This window comes from Pecten maximus, chromosome 1, assembly GCF_902652985.1.
Source record: "Pecten maximus chromosome 1, xPecMax1.1, whole genome shotgun sequence".
Classification (NCBI taxonomy): Eukaryota; Metazoa; Mollusca; class Bivalvia; order Pectinida; family Pectinidae; genus Pecten; species Pecten maximus.
The window spans coordinates 9,253,100-9,272,724 of record NC_047015.1 but is presented as its reverse complement, the minus strand read 5'-3'; the positions used below and the strand labels follow the sequence as shown (position 1 = coordinate 9,272,724).

Genomic DNA, 19,625 nt, shown 5'->3' with positions numbered 1-19,625 from the left:
ACGGTCAGGTATGTCTGTGTATGGTCAGTTATGTCTGTATGGTCAGGTATGTAGGTATGTTCAGATGTGTCTGTATGGTCAGATATATTTGTATGGTCATGTATGTCAGTATGGTCAGGTATGTCGAAAAAATAGTCTATGTTTCGATATATGTGTGGTGGAAATGGACTGGGGTCGATCATCGGCTAACAGGTAGCTCAGTTGGTAGAGCATCTGACTAGTGTTTGGAGGACCGTGGTTGGAACTCCGGTTTGGCCGTGTATTTTTCCACTTCTCTTATCTATACAGTATACACACAACGGTATTGAATAAAAACATACGCTTGAGTGCCGATCCGTCACCCTTTAAACAAGGAATAGTCTGTTTAACTTGACTTTACAGTTGTTGTGGGTAATCTGATACCAAACTATTGTAACAGAACTGGACAGATGGCACTTGAAAACAGTCATCGAGTGGATCCCTCATCTTCATACAAACTTGGTCGTCCTAAGAACAATTAACTGGCGTTTATGTTAATAGTACGCGTAACCTCATTCCTCTTTACATCGCTTATGACGTCATACAAATGATTAATTGTGACGTCATACATTAGTTTATGTGCTGCTTGGCGACTTGGATCGGAGTATCCTCCCAAACACATAATGGATGTGGACATCTTTGCAGTTGGAGCGGTGTATGTCATATATTAACGTAAACATTATGGATATTGTGGATCATCCACAGAGTGAGCGGCTGGAAACCCCGCTGGAGTCGCAATCGTGTTCGGTTTACGAGGAACTTCGACAATGTGGACAGCTTTGCGATGTCGTGTTAAAGACAGATACCCGAGAGTTTCCAGTTCATCGCGCGGTCATGTCGGCTAGCAGTACTTACTTCCGCTCGTTGTTCACGCAGGAAATATGTAATACAGACCGCAAAGAAGTGGTTATTCCAGGTATAACGGCAGACATCATGGAGATTTTCGTTAGAATTTGCTTATACCAGAGAAGCTAAAATTACTGCCGAAAACATTGAAAGACTTCTTACCGGCGGCCGACCAGTTCCATGTCAACGGCCTTGTGCGTGCCTGCTGCCAGTTCCTGGCCAGATCCCTCGAGGCAGAAAACTGTATAGGCATTTATAACTTTTCTAAAATGTACTTCTGTCACAACCTGAAGAAGGTGACGTACCGGTATTTGATGCTCCATTTTAGTGAAGTAGCAACACAAAGTGCAGAATTTCTACAGCTGACATTTGAGGAGGTTTCCAGCATCCTAGCATCCGATGACTTAAATATCAAGAACGAAGAAATGGCCTTTATGGCACTACTTCGATGGATTGATCACGATTCCTCCAATCGGAAATGTCACATTTCGGCATTGCTGGAAACTGTTCGACTTGGGCTCCTTTCTATCCAGTATTTTACGGAGAAAGTAAAAAATCATCCATATGTGAAAGAAAATGACCTTTGTAAACCAATAGTGATAGAGACCCTGAAGTTTCTGTACGATCTGGATATGAACGACAAGGCACTGGACCTAGCCAACCCCCTGGCACGTCCGAGGATACCACATGAGGTGTTGTTTGTGGTGGGCGGATGGAGTGGTGGGTCCCCCACTAATGTAATGGAAACGTACGATCCCCGCGCAGACAAGTGGATTGTTTGTGATACAGCTGATACGTGTACGTTACACTATACATCTCCATTTCAATCACCAGTATAAAACTACAGGACAAAGCAGCGATAGAATGCTGTCTGATCTTAGACACCGTTGGTTAGCTTGTGAGTTAGATATTAGGATTAGCTTGATAATTAGATTATATGGATAGATTGAGAGTGGGATCATAGGGATAGCTTGATAATTAGATCATAGGGATAGCTTGAGAGTAGGATCATATGTATAACTTGAGAGTTAGATTATATTGATAGCTTGAGAGTTAGAGCATAGGGATAGCTTGAGAATTAGATCATAGGGATAGCTTGATAGTTAGATCATAGGGATAGCTTGAGAGTAGGATCATATGTATAGCTTGAGAGTTAGATTATATTGATAGCTTGAGAGTTAGAGCATAGGGATAGCTTGAGAGTTAGATCATAGGGATAGCTTGAGAGTTAGATCATAGGGATAGCTTGAGAGTAGGATCATATGTATAGCTTGAGAGTTAGATTATATGGTTAGCTTGAGAGTTAGATCATAGGGATAGCTTGAGAGTTAGATAATAGGGATAGCTTGAGAGTTAGATCATAGGGATAGCTTGAGAGTTAGATAATAGGGATAGCTTGAGAGTTAGATCATAGGGATAGCTTGATAGTTAGATTATAGGGATAGCTTGAGAGTAGGATCATATGTATAGCTTGAGAGTTAGATTATATGGATAGCTTGAGAGTTAGATCATAGGGATAACTTGAGAGTTAGATCTTAGGATTAGCTTGAGAGTTAGATCATAGGGATAGCTTGAGACTTAGATCTTGCACTTTGGTTAGTTTGAGGATTAGATGTTTGAGGGTTTGATCTTGGACATCGTTGGTTAGTTTGAGGTTTAGATCTAGCACATCGGTTGTTTGTTTGAGAGTTAGATCTTAGACACCGTTGGTTAGTTTGAGGGTAAGATCTAGGACATCGTTGGTTAGTTTGAGGGTAAGATCTAGGATATCGTTGGTTAGTTTGGGTAAGTTCTAGGATATCGTTTGTTAGTTTGAGAGTTAGATCTTAGACACCGTTGGTTAGTTTGAGGGTAAGATCTTGGACACCGTTGGTTAGTTTGAAGGTTATATCTTGGACATCGTTGGTTGGTTTGAGGGTTAGATCTTGGACATCGGTGGTTATTTTGAGGGTTAGATCTTGGACATCGTTGGTTATTTTGAGGGTTAGATCTTAGACACCGTTGGTTAGTTTGAGGTTTAGATCTTGGACACCGTTGGCTAGTTAGAGGGTAAGTTCTAGGATATCGTTGGTTAGTTTGAGGGTTAGATCTTAGACACCGTTGGTTAGTTTGAGGGTAAGATCTAGGATATCGTTGGTTAGTTTGAGGGTAGGATCTAGGATATCGTTGGTTAGTTTGAGGGTTAGATCTTGGACATCGGTGGTAAGTTTGAGGGTAAGATCTTGGACACCGTTGGTTAGTTTGAAGATAAGTTCTAGGATATCGTTTGTTGGTTTGAGGGTTAGATCTTGGACATCGTTGGTTAGTTTGAGGGTAGATTTTGGACATCGTTGGTTAGTTTGAGGGTTAGATCTAGGACATCGGTTGTTTGTTAAAGGGTTAGATCTTGGACACCGTTTGTTAGTTTGAGGGTAAAATCTAGGATATCGTTGGTTAGTTCGAGGGTTAGATCATAGACATCGGTGGTTAGTTTGAGGGTAAGATCTAGGACATCGGTTGTTTGTTTGAGGGTTAGATCTTGGACACCGTTGGTTAGTTTGAGGGTAAGATCTTGGACACCGTCGGTTAGTTTGAGGGTAAGATCTAGGGTATCGTTGATCAGTTTGAGGGTAAGATCTTGGACATCGTTGGTTAGTTTGAGGGTTATATCGTTTCATTATTTGTATTTTTTTATATGAGAGTACTGTCTATTTAAGTTCACCGAGCCTACCATGGAACTGTCACCATTGACAGGCTAATCTACGTCATCGGAGGGTTTGACGGTGTGGAGTACTTTAATAATGTCCGGTGTTTCAACCCAATGACAATGACCTGGTTAGATACGGCAAATATGCACTCTAAAAGGTTTGTATTATATTTCATATTAATATAAAAATCAATAAATCCTATTTCATGAAAGATATTGCTTAGAGTCTTGAAAGGACAATCCGAAACTCTTGCTAGGGCTATCCGAAACACCTAAAAATCTTGGTAGGGCTATCCGAAAATCTTGGTAGGGCTATCCGAAACACCTGAAAATCTTGGTAGGGCTATACGAAACTCTTGGTAGGGCTATACGAAACTCTTGGTAGGGCTATCCGAAAATCTTGGTAGGGCTATCCGAAACTCTTGGTAGGGCTATCCTAAACTCTTGAAAGGGTTATGCGAAGTTCTTGATTTGGCTCTCCGAAACTCTTGGAAGGACTATCCGAAGATCTTGGTAGGGTTATCCTAAACACTTGGTAGGGTTATCCGAAACACTTGGTAGGACTATCCGAAACTCTTGGTAGGGTTATCCGAAACACTTAGTAGGGTTATCCGAAACACTTGGTAGGACTATCCGAAACTCTTGGTAGGGTTATCCGAAACACTTAGTAGGGCTATCCGAAGATCTTGGTAGGGCTATCCGAAACTCTTGGTAGGGCTATCCGAAAGTCTTGATTTGGCTCTCCGAAACACTTGGTAGGGCTATCCGAATATCTTGGTAGGGTTATCCGAAACCCTTGCTAGGGCTATCCGAACATCTTGGTAGGGCTATCCGAAAATCTTAGTAGGGCTATCCAAAACTCTTGGAAGGGCTATACGAAACTCTTGGTAGGGCTATCCAAAACCCTAGGAAGGGCTATGCGAAAGTCTTGATTTGGCTCTCCGAAACTCTTGGTAGGGCTATACGAAACTCTTGGTAGGGCTATCCGAAGATCTTGGTAGGACTCTCCGAAACTCTTGGTAGGGCTATCCGAAGATCTTGGTAGGACTATCCGAAACTCTTGGAAGGGCTATACGAAACTCTTGGTAGGGCTATCCGAAATTCTTGATAGGGTTATGCGAAGTTCTTGATTTGGCTCTCCGAAACACTTGGTAGGGCTATCCGAAACACTTGGTAGGGCTATCCGAATATCTTGGTAGGGCTATCCGAAATTCTTGATAGGGCTACTGTATCTGAAACTCTTGGTAGGGCTATCTGAAATATATATATTGATATATCGAGGCCATACTAGGGCGGAGATTATTTATTGTCCGTACCGATACTTGTGGTGTGCCTCTGTTGTTTTGTGTTATGTTGTGATTTGAGTGTATAAAGAGGATATTGAATGAATTTATAATCTTGTATTTTCACTACGAATATTATATTTTTACTGCAAAATCTTCACTTATCGCTGCAGTGAAAATATAAGTTTTATCAGGTTTTTTTTTTTAATTTCTTTATTTTCATTTTTGCAGTGAAATTCTTTTGTTTATGACCAATCAGAGCGAACTTTTGTATTTACCGCATTGGAACTTGTCGGTTTTTCCAATCGAAGCGAAGATAGATAAAATTGGTTATTTTGCTGTATATCTGAAATATTCAGACTAATTTTTGACAAAATAGTCACTTGATGTGAGCTTTTTATACACACATTCCCCGATAACAGCAGAAATACATATTGCGTTGATCAGTCCCTTCAAAATGGTGCCATCAAGTTGACGTCAAGCAGAGATGCGTCGTGAATTATTAACGGATTCCCGCAATTTTTGACTACTAATTTTTCGATGTTTTTGATTTTGTTTTTAAGTATATAAATGCAATAAAAAGAAAATTGAATGGTTTCCCGTTTGATATAACACATATTTCACTCGTATGACAGAATATTTCGATATTTTTCACTCGTGCTTCGCACTCGTGAAATATTTGTTATATTAAACGGGAAACCATTCAATATCCTCTATTCATTGCCAGTGAAATATAGAAATTTATCAAACTAATAATTCTTCTATTTTCACTGCAGCGGTGAAGTGAAAATATAAGATTTTGCAGTGAAAATATTTTTCGTTTTTGACCAATCAGAGTGAACCTTTGTATTCACCTCATTGAAACATGCCAATTTTTCTAATCGAAGCGCATTCGGAACACCTCGGCCGATTCTCTACGGTCATCTAACCTCGGATGTATCACGGTCGTCGCCATATTGGAACTACTTTCAAGTTCCCGGATGCGGGGCGGGAGGGGGAGGGGTAAACATGGCTGCGTCCATGGATACAACACCCGTGGAAAGTGTTTTGCCCAATACGACGTGCATGCTCTCTGACAATGAAGTTTGATAAGTTGTACATCTGTACAGTATATGTGAAGAGAATGTTTAGGGGTTTCTTTAGTCAGTTCTTGAATGGAAGGTGTGAGTTCAAGGGAAGACTGTGACTTATAAGTAAATTATGGTAGGTGTAGGGGGGGTCTACCCGCCACCCTTACAGCCATATTGCTTACTATAACCGCATACCTTCCAATATACATCATGATCAGTGTAACAGTACTAGTGCAACTATTGTTTCATTAATTACTTACCTTCACAACAATTATGAGATGTCTACATGATTGTAATCAATTGTATTAGTACCTATTACATGTATATATTTTAAATTTACTTTTACATGTTTTTATATGCCAGTTTATAGTGGATATCTATGGTGTAGGTGGGAAATACCCAACACCCAGATAGTAATCTGCAAATAATGCACATATCCACATATAACCTATAGGTGGGTACAAAAGTATGCGAGAATACTATAAAAAAAAGTTAAAAACCAGTTGTACGTGCGACACACTCGTCACCCATACAGGTTACATTCTTGATATATCAAAACACATTTACATGTGTATATATAGATGACTAGTCTTATGTATTTGTGCTTCTGTGTGCATATATATTGTTGATTTACTAAGAACTCGGTGTAGGTGAGGATCTACCCGCCAACCAGGTAATTAAGTTTCTGTATAAATCTCGGCATATGCTGAAATTCATATAGTACATAGTGTCATATTAATTATCATTTCACATACAGATGACCAAACTGTATTTTGTATCAATGTATAGCATAGGCCTGTGAAGAGAATATATTACCGGTATAAAAATATACTCTTGTAGCACCTGATTGATGTAGGTGGGAACCAAATACCCTGTAAGGTATAAATATTAATACACGACATGTATAATATACATTTGGTTGAATCCACATTACTTATGTGTGACCCTAAGAAACACTTCTATGTATTCTACCATATATCTTGTTTACATACTGGACATATATATATATATATATATGTGTGTGTGTGTGTGAATTACAGTATATATATATCTATTGACTAGCTTGATATATAGCAAGATGGATGATATGATCTGCCACACTAGGTTTCATTTTTGGTAACACTAATATTATAGTAGTACTGCTGACTTCCGGTTTCAATTATTGATGTAATGAATGTGGTGTGGCACATTGTGAAAGTGTGAACAACTTCTCAATAACAAAGTTGTCCAGATGGCCCTAATGCATGCTAGGATGTAGTGTTACAAAATTTGTTTAAATGAACGACCTTGACCTTCATTTGTAGGTCATAGGGGTTAAATATGCTAAAATCAAAGACATTTAACACCTCAGGTGACCATTAAGGCCCATGTGCATCTTGTTGTTTTTATTCAAAAAGTATATTTGGAGCTGTATATAGTTTCTGTCTTTGAAAATGTTGATCAATATATATAAATACTCACCTCATTACTTGTTCAATTAATATAAATACAATTGACTTCATCGTATGCCCCAATTTCAACAGAAATTACTTTTTGTATCAGACGCAGTCAAATCCCTGCTAGTTTAAAGTTCCTTGATATATCTTGTGCAATCTGATGCCAAGTAAGATGTATATACAGGTACCAGCAAGTGAGAATCTGAGAGTCATCGCTTTAGCTTGTTCAATGTATCTATTTCAATACATGTACTTAACTTTTCTGATAATAAATTGTTTTAATTGCAATATTTTAATTCATATAGATGTAAATGTATTTTAAGTAGATCCTTATTAAATGTCTGCTATATATAACTATATATAGTTTAGAAATATAAATTCAACACGACAACTGTATATATACACACACATATATATAGCTCCATATAGCTTGACAATGAAGAATCCTAAATATTCACAGGGATTTCATTATCATTCAATTAATTCAAAGTAATTAATTGTTCAAAATATCAACTGTTTGCATTATGTAACTGCCTGAATACTGTTGATCTAGGAAATCATTATCAAATGCCACCAATGATACTATATACACAGTAATCAAATAAATTGTCATATGTGGACTCATTAGCAATAAATAAGTGACAAAGATTTTAACTATAGTCTGATTTTTCCTTATTAAGTTATATTTATAATAACTTTTGTGTAACGATGTTGCATTGGTGCAATTGAGTCGTCTGTATCAGGTAGTAGACAAGAGTCTCCTGTCCACATATTCTTTTGTATTGTTGTTAGCCATATATATCACACTGTGAGTTTCACCAATCATTAGTGTTGGTATGATTATTGATTATAATCAATAAGTTAATCCTGCTGAACCAATGGGGGGTGTTCAGGTGGCACATTGGTAACACATGCACTTGCCTTTCACCTAGGCGGCCGGGGTTCGATTCCCCCTATCGGATGTGGAAAGGTATGAGGTCACCTGTCCGACCACATGGGTTTTCTTCAGGTACTATAATGGTTTCCTCCCACAGTAAGACCTTTCGTGCGCTTCCATCCAGGCCAACAAGCGTGTTTAATATAAGTTAATATAAATTGTTTCAAAATTGTTTTAAATCAATTACAAAGGTTAATGATTGATTATAAATTTTAATAATCAATTATTTAAAAACAAAAAAAAAACAAACACCATTTTCAGATTGCCAGTGATTCTGTATTCTTGCCCTTTTCAAAGGACATGCAATTGCAAGATGTCAAAACATAAATATGACAGAATGATTTTACATAATAATTAGTCATACATGGGTAAATACCAAGCTAAATAAAACAAGCATTCTGTGAGTATTGCTAGACCAATACATGTCCCCTATCGGTGCCCCAAGTTAAAACTTTAGCCAAATTTGAGTAAAAAAGTTTAGCCACAACTGAAACGTACATTATCATTTTATGAAAATAAGTTCATTCCAAACAATGTGTAAATTCAGCTCTATTGGGGTGAATAAACAATGTTTCCTGCCCATAAAAGATATTCAGGTATTTGTTTGGTATGTCTACTGTACAGAGTAAAAGAATCTAAAGTGAATTTAAATTGAAATGTGTAATAACTGAAGTATCTTGACCACAAACAAAATTCAGTGATTCCAGATCTCCTAACAATTGGTGATCGGGCAGTTTATATCCATCAGATCAAACAAATGAAACTGGTGTTATTGTGACAGTGTTATTGAATGGTTTCTCACAGGAAATAATCTCTGCAAAAGTGATCATGACATAGTGAGAGTGTCACTATACCTGGCATTAAATATAATCCCTGTGAACAATTGTCTTAAGAATCTACTTTATACAGCAACAGAATCCACAAGAATGATGTGTATGTCACTAGATGCAGCGAGTTGCTTAAAATTACACTTGACGGGAGAAATCATATATACAGTCAGTAACGATGAGTCATTTTCTGCCACAAATGGAGCAACAATGTTCCTTTGGTCCTGAAAAAACAACACTTTCAAATCCAAAGTAATTCACAAGAATAATTCTATAACATGTTTCACTTTCACAAAACTTTCTCATTTCTTCCGTCATACCGATTCTGTTTTTTGCAATATAATTTTTCTTGTAGTAAAGAATTGCCACTGACGGTTGTCCAACACGTCCAGCACGACCGATTTCTTGTAGGTATTTCTCCAGTGTTGTTGGGCTCCTGCAATGAATGATACGTGAAACACTTGGAGCATTAAGCCCCATTCCCAGTGCAACAGTTGCCAAAACTAATCTGACTTTAGGGGTTTCTTTAGCCAGTTCTTGAATAGTGATTTTCTTCATGGACTCTGCATAATCTTTGTGGTATTGGACATATATTCTATTCTGTGGAATTTCCTCACCATCATAGCTGGCACCCTTAAGTTTATACGAAAGAAACTGATAAAAATAGGACAATGCTTCCAAACTTTCCACATACATTATGGTTACTGGAAAATGAACTCCTTTTTCCAGCAATTCTGTTGCCACTGGTTGTATCAAGTCATCAAATTTGTCAAATTTATGAAAGTTTGGCAATCTGGTTCTAATGTCTATAAATATCTTTGGACGGTCCACATTCTCACTGATAACAAGTGGATTTTTCAAATTCAGCTGTTTAGATAGACTTGCAATTGATTTCGGTGTAGCAGTTGCTGTGAGAATTAAATGCAAAGCTTTCTCTAGAATGCACATTAACTCCCCAAGCTTCTGGAATGCAGGACGGAATTCTTCTCCCCTTAAAAAAAAAAAGGAAAAAAAAAGATTAATTGCGGTTGACATTAACAAATATAGAACAAGATTAATTCGTAATTGTTTGTCGCCTCTTTCCTGCGCATGCTTTGTCGATAAATTTCCCAAAAACGGGCTATGATTAGATATTCATTAATGTGATGATATCAATAACCCTGCAAAGTTTTAATTCAATCCGACACCAATGAAATTATAACAATTTTAATTATAATACAAATTATCAAAATTTACCATTTTCTTAAAAAATATATTGTTGAAGGCAAAGACTGGTTATTGCAACTTGATTTCTTTTTCAATAAGGACTGATTATACACTAAAATATGAATTCTACCTCATTTTATTTTGCAACATTGCCCTAATGCTGATTTAATTTTTTTTTTGCAAATGTGTATTTATACATACCATTCTGAAACCATATGGACTTCATCTATGACTACTGCACAAATGATCTCTTGGTACAGTTGAGACCTAAGAAGTCGACTCTGGATGACAATAAATTATGCAAAAGTCTCCTCTCTCCAGTTGCTCAAATGGAACATCAATTTCAACATATTCATGATCCTGTTCCTCATCGTTCTCGCAATCCGCATCTGTATAAGTTGAGCCATGAGTACCTGTGAAATGTGAAACAGAGATGGGTTATTCAGGCTGATTTCACACTAGTCAGAACAATAGGTTATGTCATGCCTACTGGTGGTTTCAGTTGGTTTGGGTTATGTAAGTTTGAAAAAGGAAAAAGTACTGGTGAGCTGATAACAATTGTCAAAGCAATGAAAAATGAAAGGTACCATACATGTTACGGGAAAGAGTATTATTCAATATTCATCTTGCATTTTGGTACATGACATTTTAAATTTGGTTGTTTTTAAATACGAATGAAATTGACAATTAAAGCATTCTACTTTACAGAGATACATATCTAGCCAAACCAACAAAGCCAGACCATCAGTGGGAGGGGCTAAACTGGACACAGGGACATAACTTATCACTGTATCATGTGTATGAAAGGGCTGATATGTATTTCAAACATTTGTAGTTGCAATTGTGACAGTCACACGTGCACCTGTTTTTGTGTTTTAAATGACTATTATAAATTTTTTTTATGGTTGGCTGTCTTAATTATGTGCTTTTACTTGCATCGTAAAATGTATCTAAAGATGTATGATCGATTCCCCGGTGTTACAAATTTAAACCTACAACGTTAACGATTTCTTTCCATACTTTGACCAGATCTATAACAGACATGAGGGGATCCAAACATACAATACATAAAGCATACAATATAACTGACACATACCAGTGAAGTTCAAACTGCAAGCAGTAAATCCCTTCTTCCTCATTGTAATGACTTGGTCCTGGATTAGGGAATTCAGCGGGGACACGACTATCACGCTCATTGGTTTCCGTTTCTCCATTTTCAGCTGACAAAACCACGGTAACAGCTGAAATATCACACTTTTGCCGTAGCCTGTGGGTAATACCGATACACAGTCATGATCTTCGTATAATGCTCGCAACGTTTCAATCTGTTTCTCCTTCAAAGTGATATTGTTTTCTTTAAATAAAGGACAATTATCGAGAAAATACTTAAACACTGTTCGAATGACGCCATTTTGGAGATCTATATGCACAGCGGAGACTCATCCATAATGAGTGATACGGCGACCGCATCACAAATGCACGGCGTTTATACATATCAAATACCGTGATACATCCGAGGTTAGATGACCGTAGAGAATCGGCCGAGGTGTTCCGAATGATCGAAGCGAAGACAGATAAATTGGTTATTATTCTGTATTTATGAAATATTCAGACTAGTTTGTGACAAAATATTCACTTGACGTTAGCTAATCATGCACAGATTCTCTGATAACAGCAAACAGTCAAGTTGACGTGGGGTAACGTCACAAAGAGATGACGTCATTAATTATGTTATTAACTTTTCGATGTTTTGAATTTTGTTTTTAGGGGATATCAAATGCAATAAAAAGAAAATTGAATCGTTTCCCGTTTAATGTAATATTCTCTATACATTTCACTGGCAAAGATGCATGATATTAAAGGTGTGTCATATCGTTTTGTTGGTGTAAGCTGAGATGCAAATGTGTTTTCATACATCGTATGTCGCCCGTTTACAGGTGTTACGTGAGCACAGCCGTCCTTGGCGAGATGATCTATGCCATGGGAGGCTACAATGGACACGACAGGCTCAGATCGGTGGAAAAATACATTCCGGCCAGCAATCAATGGACTATGGTTACTTCGATGGGCCATGAGAGGAGTGATGCCAGCGCTACAGCGCTCCAGGGTATCAGTTCTATTAACTTACTACGTGTTACATTGACGAATGCTCGTTAGTTAAAGACACAGGTGGTTTATCAATAATAATAATAATATAAAAAAACAAGATAAAACACTCTAAAATATTTTCGCCTTAAGTCAGTTGCTTTCACTGAGAGCGTTTTAATCTTTAACAACATATCTGTTCATTTGTAACACAAACCGCTCAAAACAAATGCCTGGCGTTTTCATCTGTTCCTATCTACAGGTAAGATCTATATTTGTGGTGGTTTTGACGGTCGGGAGTGTCTACACACGGCGGAGTGTTACGACCCAACTTCAGACCAATGGACGGCCATCACGCCCATGCGCAATAAGCGGAGCGGAGTCGGTGTCATTGCCTACAACGAACATGTTTACGCACTTGGAGGATTCAACGGGTTTTCACGGATGAACACGGCAGAACGATTCGATCCAATATCGGCTAAATGGCAAACCATATCAGAGATGTATAATCCAAGAAGTAATTTTGGAGTCGAGGTATGGTTCAGTTAAAACTCAAATCTAGACACCTACTTTTCGACATGGAGTGGAGTTGTGCCCCCCCCCCCCCCCCCCCCCCCCCCCCCCTCAAACTTCAGGACAATGATTGGTAAATTGTGTCATGAGAGGGTAAAACTTCTCGACAACGATTGGTAAATTGTGTCATGAAAGGGTAAAACTTCAGGACAACGATTGGTAAATTGTGTCATGAAAGGGTCAAACTTCAGGACAATGATTGGTAAATTGTGTCATGAGAGGGTCAAACTTCAGGACAATGATTGGTAAATTGTGTCATGAGAGGGTCAAACTTCAGGACAATGATTGGTAAATTGTGTCATGAGAGGGTCAAACTTCTGGACAATGATTGGTAAATTGTATCATGAAAGGGTCAAACTTCAGGACAATGATTGGTAAATTGTGTCATGAGAGGGTCAAACTTCAGGACAATGATTGGTAAATTGTGTCATGAGAGGGTCAAACTTCAGGACAATGATTGGTAAATTGTGTCATGAGAGGGTCAAACTTCAGGACAATGATTGGTAAATTGTGTCATGAGAGGGTCAAACTTCAGGACAATGATTGGTAAATTGTGTCATGAGAGGGTCAAACTTCAGGACAATGATTGGTAAATTGTGTCATGAGAGGGTCAAACTTCAGGACAATGATTGGTAAATTGTGTCATGAGAGGGTCAAACTTCAGGACAATGATTGGTAAATTGTGTCATGAGAGGGTCAAACTTCTCGACAATGATTGGTAAATTGTGTCATGAGAGGGTCAAACTTCTCGACAATGATTGGTAAATTGTGTCATGAGAGGGTCAAACTTCTCGACAACGATTGGTAAATTGTGTCATGAAAGGGCCAAACTTCTGGACAATGATTGGTAAATTGTATCATGACAGGGTCAAACTTCTCGACAACGATTGGTAAATTGTGTCATGAAAGGGCCAAACTTCTGGACAATGATTGGTAAATTGTATCATGAGAGGGTCAAACTTCTGGACAATGATTGGTAAATTGTGTCATGAAAGGGTCAAACCTCTGGACAATGATTGGTAAATTGTATCATGACAGGGTCAAACTTCTTGACAACGATTGGTTAATTGTGTTATGTTAATTCTATCCTACCGATAAACTCACAGTTGATTTGGTTACAGTGATAAGTAATACTTTTGTTCACACTAAAGTTACTAATCAGAGACGGTTAAGCGTGAAAATAATAATGGGCATTGTGAATTGTGACGTCAGCAAAACGTTGGCGATTGTTTATCGCGTTGTTGTAACATGATCCATGACGTTGTTATAGCGGATGAAATTCTGTCGGCGAAAGTCTATGTCTACTTAATAAAAGCTCATTGCATTGTAAAAAATAGATATCTTCTTTCGCAGGCTGAATAATTTAACACTCGTTAAATGAACGTCTGCCAGTGTTCCACACAAAGAAATCGAGAATGCCACCCAGGAAATGTAAAATAAGAAGGACGGAAAGATAACTTCAGAAATTATCAATCCTTTTAAACAATATACTGAGGAACACTAACATATTGAATTTAGAGTTCGCCTCAACGTTTACAGACATGACAGTTAGACAGCAGAGAAAGATATTTTATTCTGCACAAGTGTAATAATATCAATGTCATACACAGGTGTAAGGATGTGAGTGTCATACACAGGTGTAAGGATGTGACTGTCATACACAAGTTTAAGGATGTGACTGTCATACTCTGGTGTAAGATGTGACTGTCATACACAGGTGTAAGGATGTGACTGTCATACACAGGTGTAAGGATGTGACTGTCATACACAGGTGTAAGGATGTGACTGTAAGTGTCATACACAAGTTTAAGGATGTGACTGTCATACACAGGTGTAAGGATGTGACTGTCATACACAGGTGTAAGGATGTGACTGTCATACACAGGTGTAAGGATGTGACTGTCATACACAGGTGTAAGGATGTGACTGTCATACACAGGTGTAAGGATGTGACTGTCATACTCTGGTGTAAGGATGTGAGTGTCATACACAGGTGTAAGGATGTGACTGTCATACTCTGGTGTAAGGATGTGAGTGTCATACACAGGTGTAAGGATGTGACTGTCATACTCTGGTGTAAGGATGTGAGTGTCATACACAGGTGTAAGGATGTGAGTGTCATACACAGGTGTAAGGATGTGACTGTCATACACAGGTGTAAGGATGTGACTGTCATACAAAGGTGTAAGGATGTGACTGTCATACACAGGTGTAAGGATGTGACTGTCATACTCTGGTGTAAAGATGTGACTGTCATACACAGGTGTAACGATGTGACTGTCATACTCTGGTGTAAAGATGTGACTGTCATACACAGGTGTAAGGATGTGACTGTCATACACAGGTGTAAGGATGTGACTGTCATACACAAGTTTAAGGATGTGACTGTCATACTCTGGTGTAAGGATGTGACTGTCATACACAGGTGTAAGGATGTGACTGTCATACGTGTATGGATGTGACTGTCAAACACAGGTGTAAGGATGTGACTGTCATACACAGGTGTAAGGATGTGACTGTCATACACAGGTGTAAGGATGTGACTGTCATACGTGTATGGATGTGACTGTCATACACAGGTGTAAGGATGTGACTGTCATACACAGGTGTAAGGATGTGACTGTCATACACAGGTGTAAGGATGTGACTGTCATACTCTGGTGTAAGGATGTGACTGTCATACACAGGTGTAAGGATGTGAGTGTCATACACAGGTGTAAGGATGTGCCTGTCATACACAGGTGTAAGGATGTGACTGTCATACACAGGTGTAAGGATGTGACTGTCATAAACAGGTGTAAGGATGTGACTTTCATACACAGGTATAAGGATGTGACTGTCATACACAGGTGTAAAGATGTGACTTTCATACTCTGGTGTAAGGATATGAATGTTATACACTACTCTTAGTATAATAATATCTTACACACCTGTAAGGATATACATGCCCTATAAAGGTTCTATATTGAGTGGTGTAAGGATATACATGCCCTATAAAGGTTCTATATTGAGTGGTGTAAGGATATAAATGCCCTATAAAGGTCCTATATTGAGTGGTGTAAGGATATAAATGCCCTAACAAGGTCCTATATTGAGTGGTGTAAGGATATAAATGCCCTATAAAGGTCCTATATTGAGTGGTGTAAGGATATAAATGCCCTAACAAGGTTCTATATTGAGTGGTGTAAGGATATACATGCCCTATAAAGGTCCTATATTGAGTGGTGTAAGGATATAAATGCCCTTACAAGGTCCTATATTGAGTGGTGTAAAGATCTAATGCCCTATAAAGGTCCTTTATTGGTGGTGTAAGGATATACATGCCCTATAAAGGTCCTATATTGAGTGGTGTAAGGATATAAATGCCCTATAAAGGTCCTATATTGAGTGGTGTAAGGATATAAATGCCCTATAGAGGTTCTATATTGAGTGGTGTTAGGATATACATGCCCTATAAAGGTCCTATATTGAGTGGTGTAAGGATATACATGCCCTAACAAGGTCCTATATTGAGTGGTGTAAGGATATAAATGCCCTAACAAGGTCCTATATTGAGTGGTGTAAGGATATAAATGCCCTAACAAGGTCCTATATTGAGTGGTGTAAGGATATAAATGCCCTATAAAGGTCCTATATTGAGTGGTGTAAGGATATAAATGCCCTAACAAGGTTCTATATTGAGTGGTGTAAGGATATACATGCCCTATAAAGGTCCTATATTGAGTGGTGTAAGGATATAAATGCCCTTACAAGGTCCTATATTGAGTGGTGTAAGGATATAAATGCCCTATAAAGGTCCTTTATTGAGTGGTGTAAGGATATACATGCCCTATAAAGGTCCTATATTGAGTGGTGTAAGGATATAAATGCCCTATAAAGGTCCTATATTGAGTGGTGTAAGGATATAAATGCCCTATAGAGGTTCTATATTGAGTGGTGTTAGGATATAAATGCCCTATAAAGGTCCTATATTGAGTGGTGTAAGGATATACATGCCCTAACAAGGTCCTATATTGAGTGGTGTAAGGATATAAATGCCCTAACAAGGTCCTATATTGAGTGGTGTAAGGATATACATGCCCTATAAAGGTCCTATATTGAGTGGTGTAAGGATGTACATGCCCTATAAAGGTCCTATATTGAGTGGTGTAAGGATATAAATGCCCTATAAAGATTCTATATTGAGTGGTGTAAGAATATACATGCCCTATAAAGGTCCTATATTGAGTGGTGTAAGGATATAAATGCCCTAACAAGGTCCTATATTGAGTGGTGTAAGGATATACATGCCCTATAAAGGTCCTATATTGAGTGGTGTAAGGATGTACATGCCCTATAAAGGTCCTATATTGAGTGGTGTAAGGATATAAATGCCCTATAAAGGTCCTATATTGAGTGGTGTAAGGATATAAATGCCCTATAAAGGTTCTATATTGAGTGGTGTAAGGATATAAATGCCCTATAAAGGTCCTATATTGAGTGGTGTAAGGATATAAATGCCCTAACAAGGTCCTATATTGAGTGGTGTAAGGATATAAATGCCCTATAAAGGTTCTATATTGAGTGGTGTAAGGATATACATGCCCTATAAAGGTCCTATATTGAGTGGTGTAAGGATATAAATGCCCATAAAGGTTCTATATTGAGTGGTGTAAGGATATACATGCCCTATAAAGGTCCTATATTGAGTGGTGTAAGGATATACATGCCCTATAAAGGTTCTATATTGAGTGGTGTAAGGATATACATGCCCATAAAGGTTCTATATTGAGTGGTATAAGGTTATAAATGCCCTATAAAGGTTCTATATTGAGTGGTGTAAGGATATAAATGCCCTATAAAGGTCCTATATTGAGTGGTGTAAGGATATACATGCCCTATAAAGGTCCTATATTGAGTGGTGTAAGGATATACATGCCCTAACAAGGTCCTATATTGAGTGGTGTAAGGATATAAATGCCATATAAAGGTTCTATATTGAGTGTTTTCTTTCAGGTGGTCGATGACATGATCTTCGCTATTGGGGGATTCAATGGCGTCACTACCATCTTCAGTGTCGAGTGTTTTGACAGCATGTCGAATGAATGGTAAGTTTTGTGTGTTATCGAAGACATAGTATGTACACCACATAGTATGTACAGGTATGTACACCACATAGTATGTACAGGTATGTACACCACATAGTATGTACAGGTATGTACACCCCATAGTATGTACAGGTATGCACACCACATAGTATGTACATCACATAGTATGTACAGGTATGTACACCGCATGTTATGTACACCACATAGTATGTACAGGTATGTACACCACATAGTATGTACAGGTATGTACACCACATAGTATGTACAGGTATGTACACCACATAGTATGTACAGGTATGTACACCACATAGTATGTACAGGTATGTACACCACATAGTATGTACAGGTATGTACACCACATAATATGTAAAGGTATGTACACCACATAGTATGTACACCCCATAGTATGTACACCCCATAGTATGTACACTTTGGTATATACAGGTATGTACACCACGTAATATGTACACCACATAGTATGTACACTTTGGTATGTACAGGTATGTACACCACATAATATGTAAAGGTATGTACACCACATAGTATGTACAGGTATGTACACCCCATAGTATGTACACTTTGGTATGTACAGGTATGTACACTACATAGTATGTAAAGGTATGTACACCACATAGTATATACCATATACACCACGTTGTATGTACACTACATGGTATGTACACCAATTGAAATGTACACCACAACTTACCTTCACCATATTGTAATGTATGTACACCACAAGTTACCTTCACCATATTGTAATGTATGTAGAATGTTCTGGTATCTATTATGTTCCTTGAGTATCGCTGGAATGCTAAGTTAAACTCGTATGATTCCCAGTGCCTTACTGAACTAGTCCCATATAAACGGGCTATAAAATGATGTTTACCTTGTAGGTTTGATGCCACTGACATGAATCTCTACCGAAGTGCACTTAGCGCATGCGTTGTCCGCGGGCTACCAAACGTCCAGAAGTATATTCATTGCCCAAGAAAAACAAACGAAGATACGGCACCAGATCAGGCCGAGGGGACAACGACCGAGGACGATGTTTAATGTTGAGATAGTCAATGAAAAACACCGTGAATGTAATCTAAGTGGGTATGCTAACACACCGTCGGTTAGATAGAGAATGGGACATGATATCTTGGTCATTGTTGTGTTAAAGACCTTTGTTCACTTGTGGTCATTATTCTACAGAAGTAACGTGATTATCCGGTGGCCATTCTCGAGTAAATGTTACATTATCTTTTGTGCAGCGAATTCGTCCAAATCTATCATAACATTCTCAAAGACGTATTGTAATCGCGATCTTATTCATGATTTACCAAAAATAAAAACTTATCAAAATATCAATGTTTTATATATTGCGATATATTTTTATTTTATCGATAAATGTCCTGATCTGTAGCTATGTAAAGAGAGAGTAAAGGAGTGTGTTAAGAAAGTCCACAGCTAAATGTGTACACGGTTTTAGCTTCTCCTGTCCAAATCAACAGCGACTACGACCCATTACACATGTACAGTGCTTTATTTTGTCCTGTTAAAATAGATCAATCAATCCTGTTACA

General features: G+C 38.1%; 2 protein-coding genes across 2 annotated transcripts; one reads left to right on the top strand and one right to left on the bottom strand.

Moving 5' to 3' along the window:
* The first annotated feature begins 453 nt into the window (after nt 1-453).
* LOC117324224 (kelch-like protein 10) lies at nt 454-19,406 on the top strand. The gene is given in 8 exon segments (XM_033879976.1): nt 454-966; nt 968-1,021; nt 1,023-1,662; nt 3,561-3,708; nt 12,247-12,416; nt 12,657-12,928; nt 17,963-18,054; nt 18,951-19,406. Coding segments are annotated over 8 exon segments (1,857 nt in total). The 5' UTR covers nt 454-645; the 3' UTR covers nt 19,111-19,406.
* Nucleotides 8,531-11,842, bottom strand: LOC117324231 (ATP-dependent DNA helicase RecQ-like). The gene is made up of 3 exons (XM_033879988.1): nt 11,406-11,842; nt 10,511-10,722; nt 8,531-10,094 (listed from the first exon to the last, which is right to left on the bottom strand). The coding sequence occupies exons 2-3, from the start codon at nt 10,522-10,524 to the stop codon at nt 9,287-9,289; spliced, it is 822 nt and encodes a 273-aa protein (XP_033735879.1). The 5' UTR covers nt 10,525-10,722; nt 11,406-11,842; the 3' UTR covers nt 8,531-9,286.
* Nucleotides 19,407-19,625: the final 219 nt, after the last annotated feature.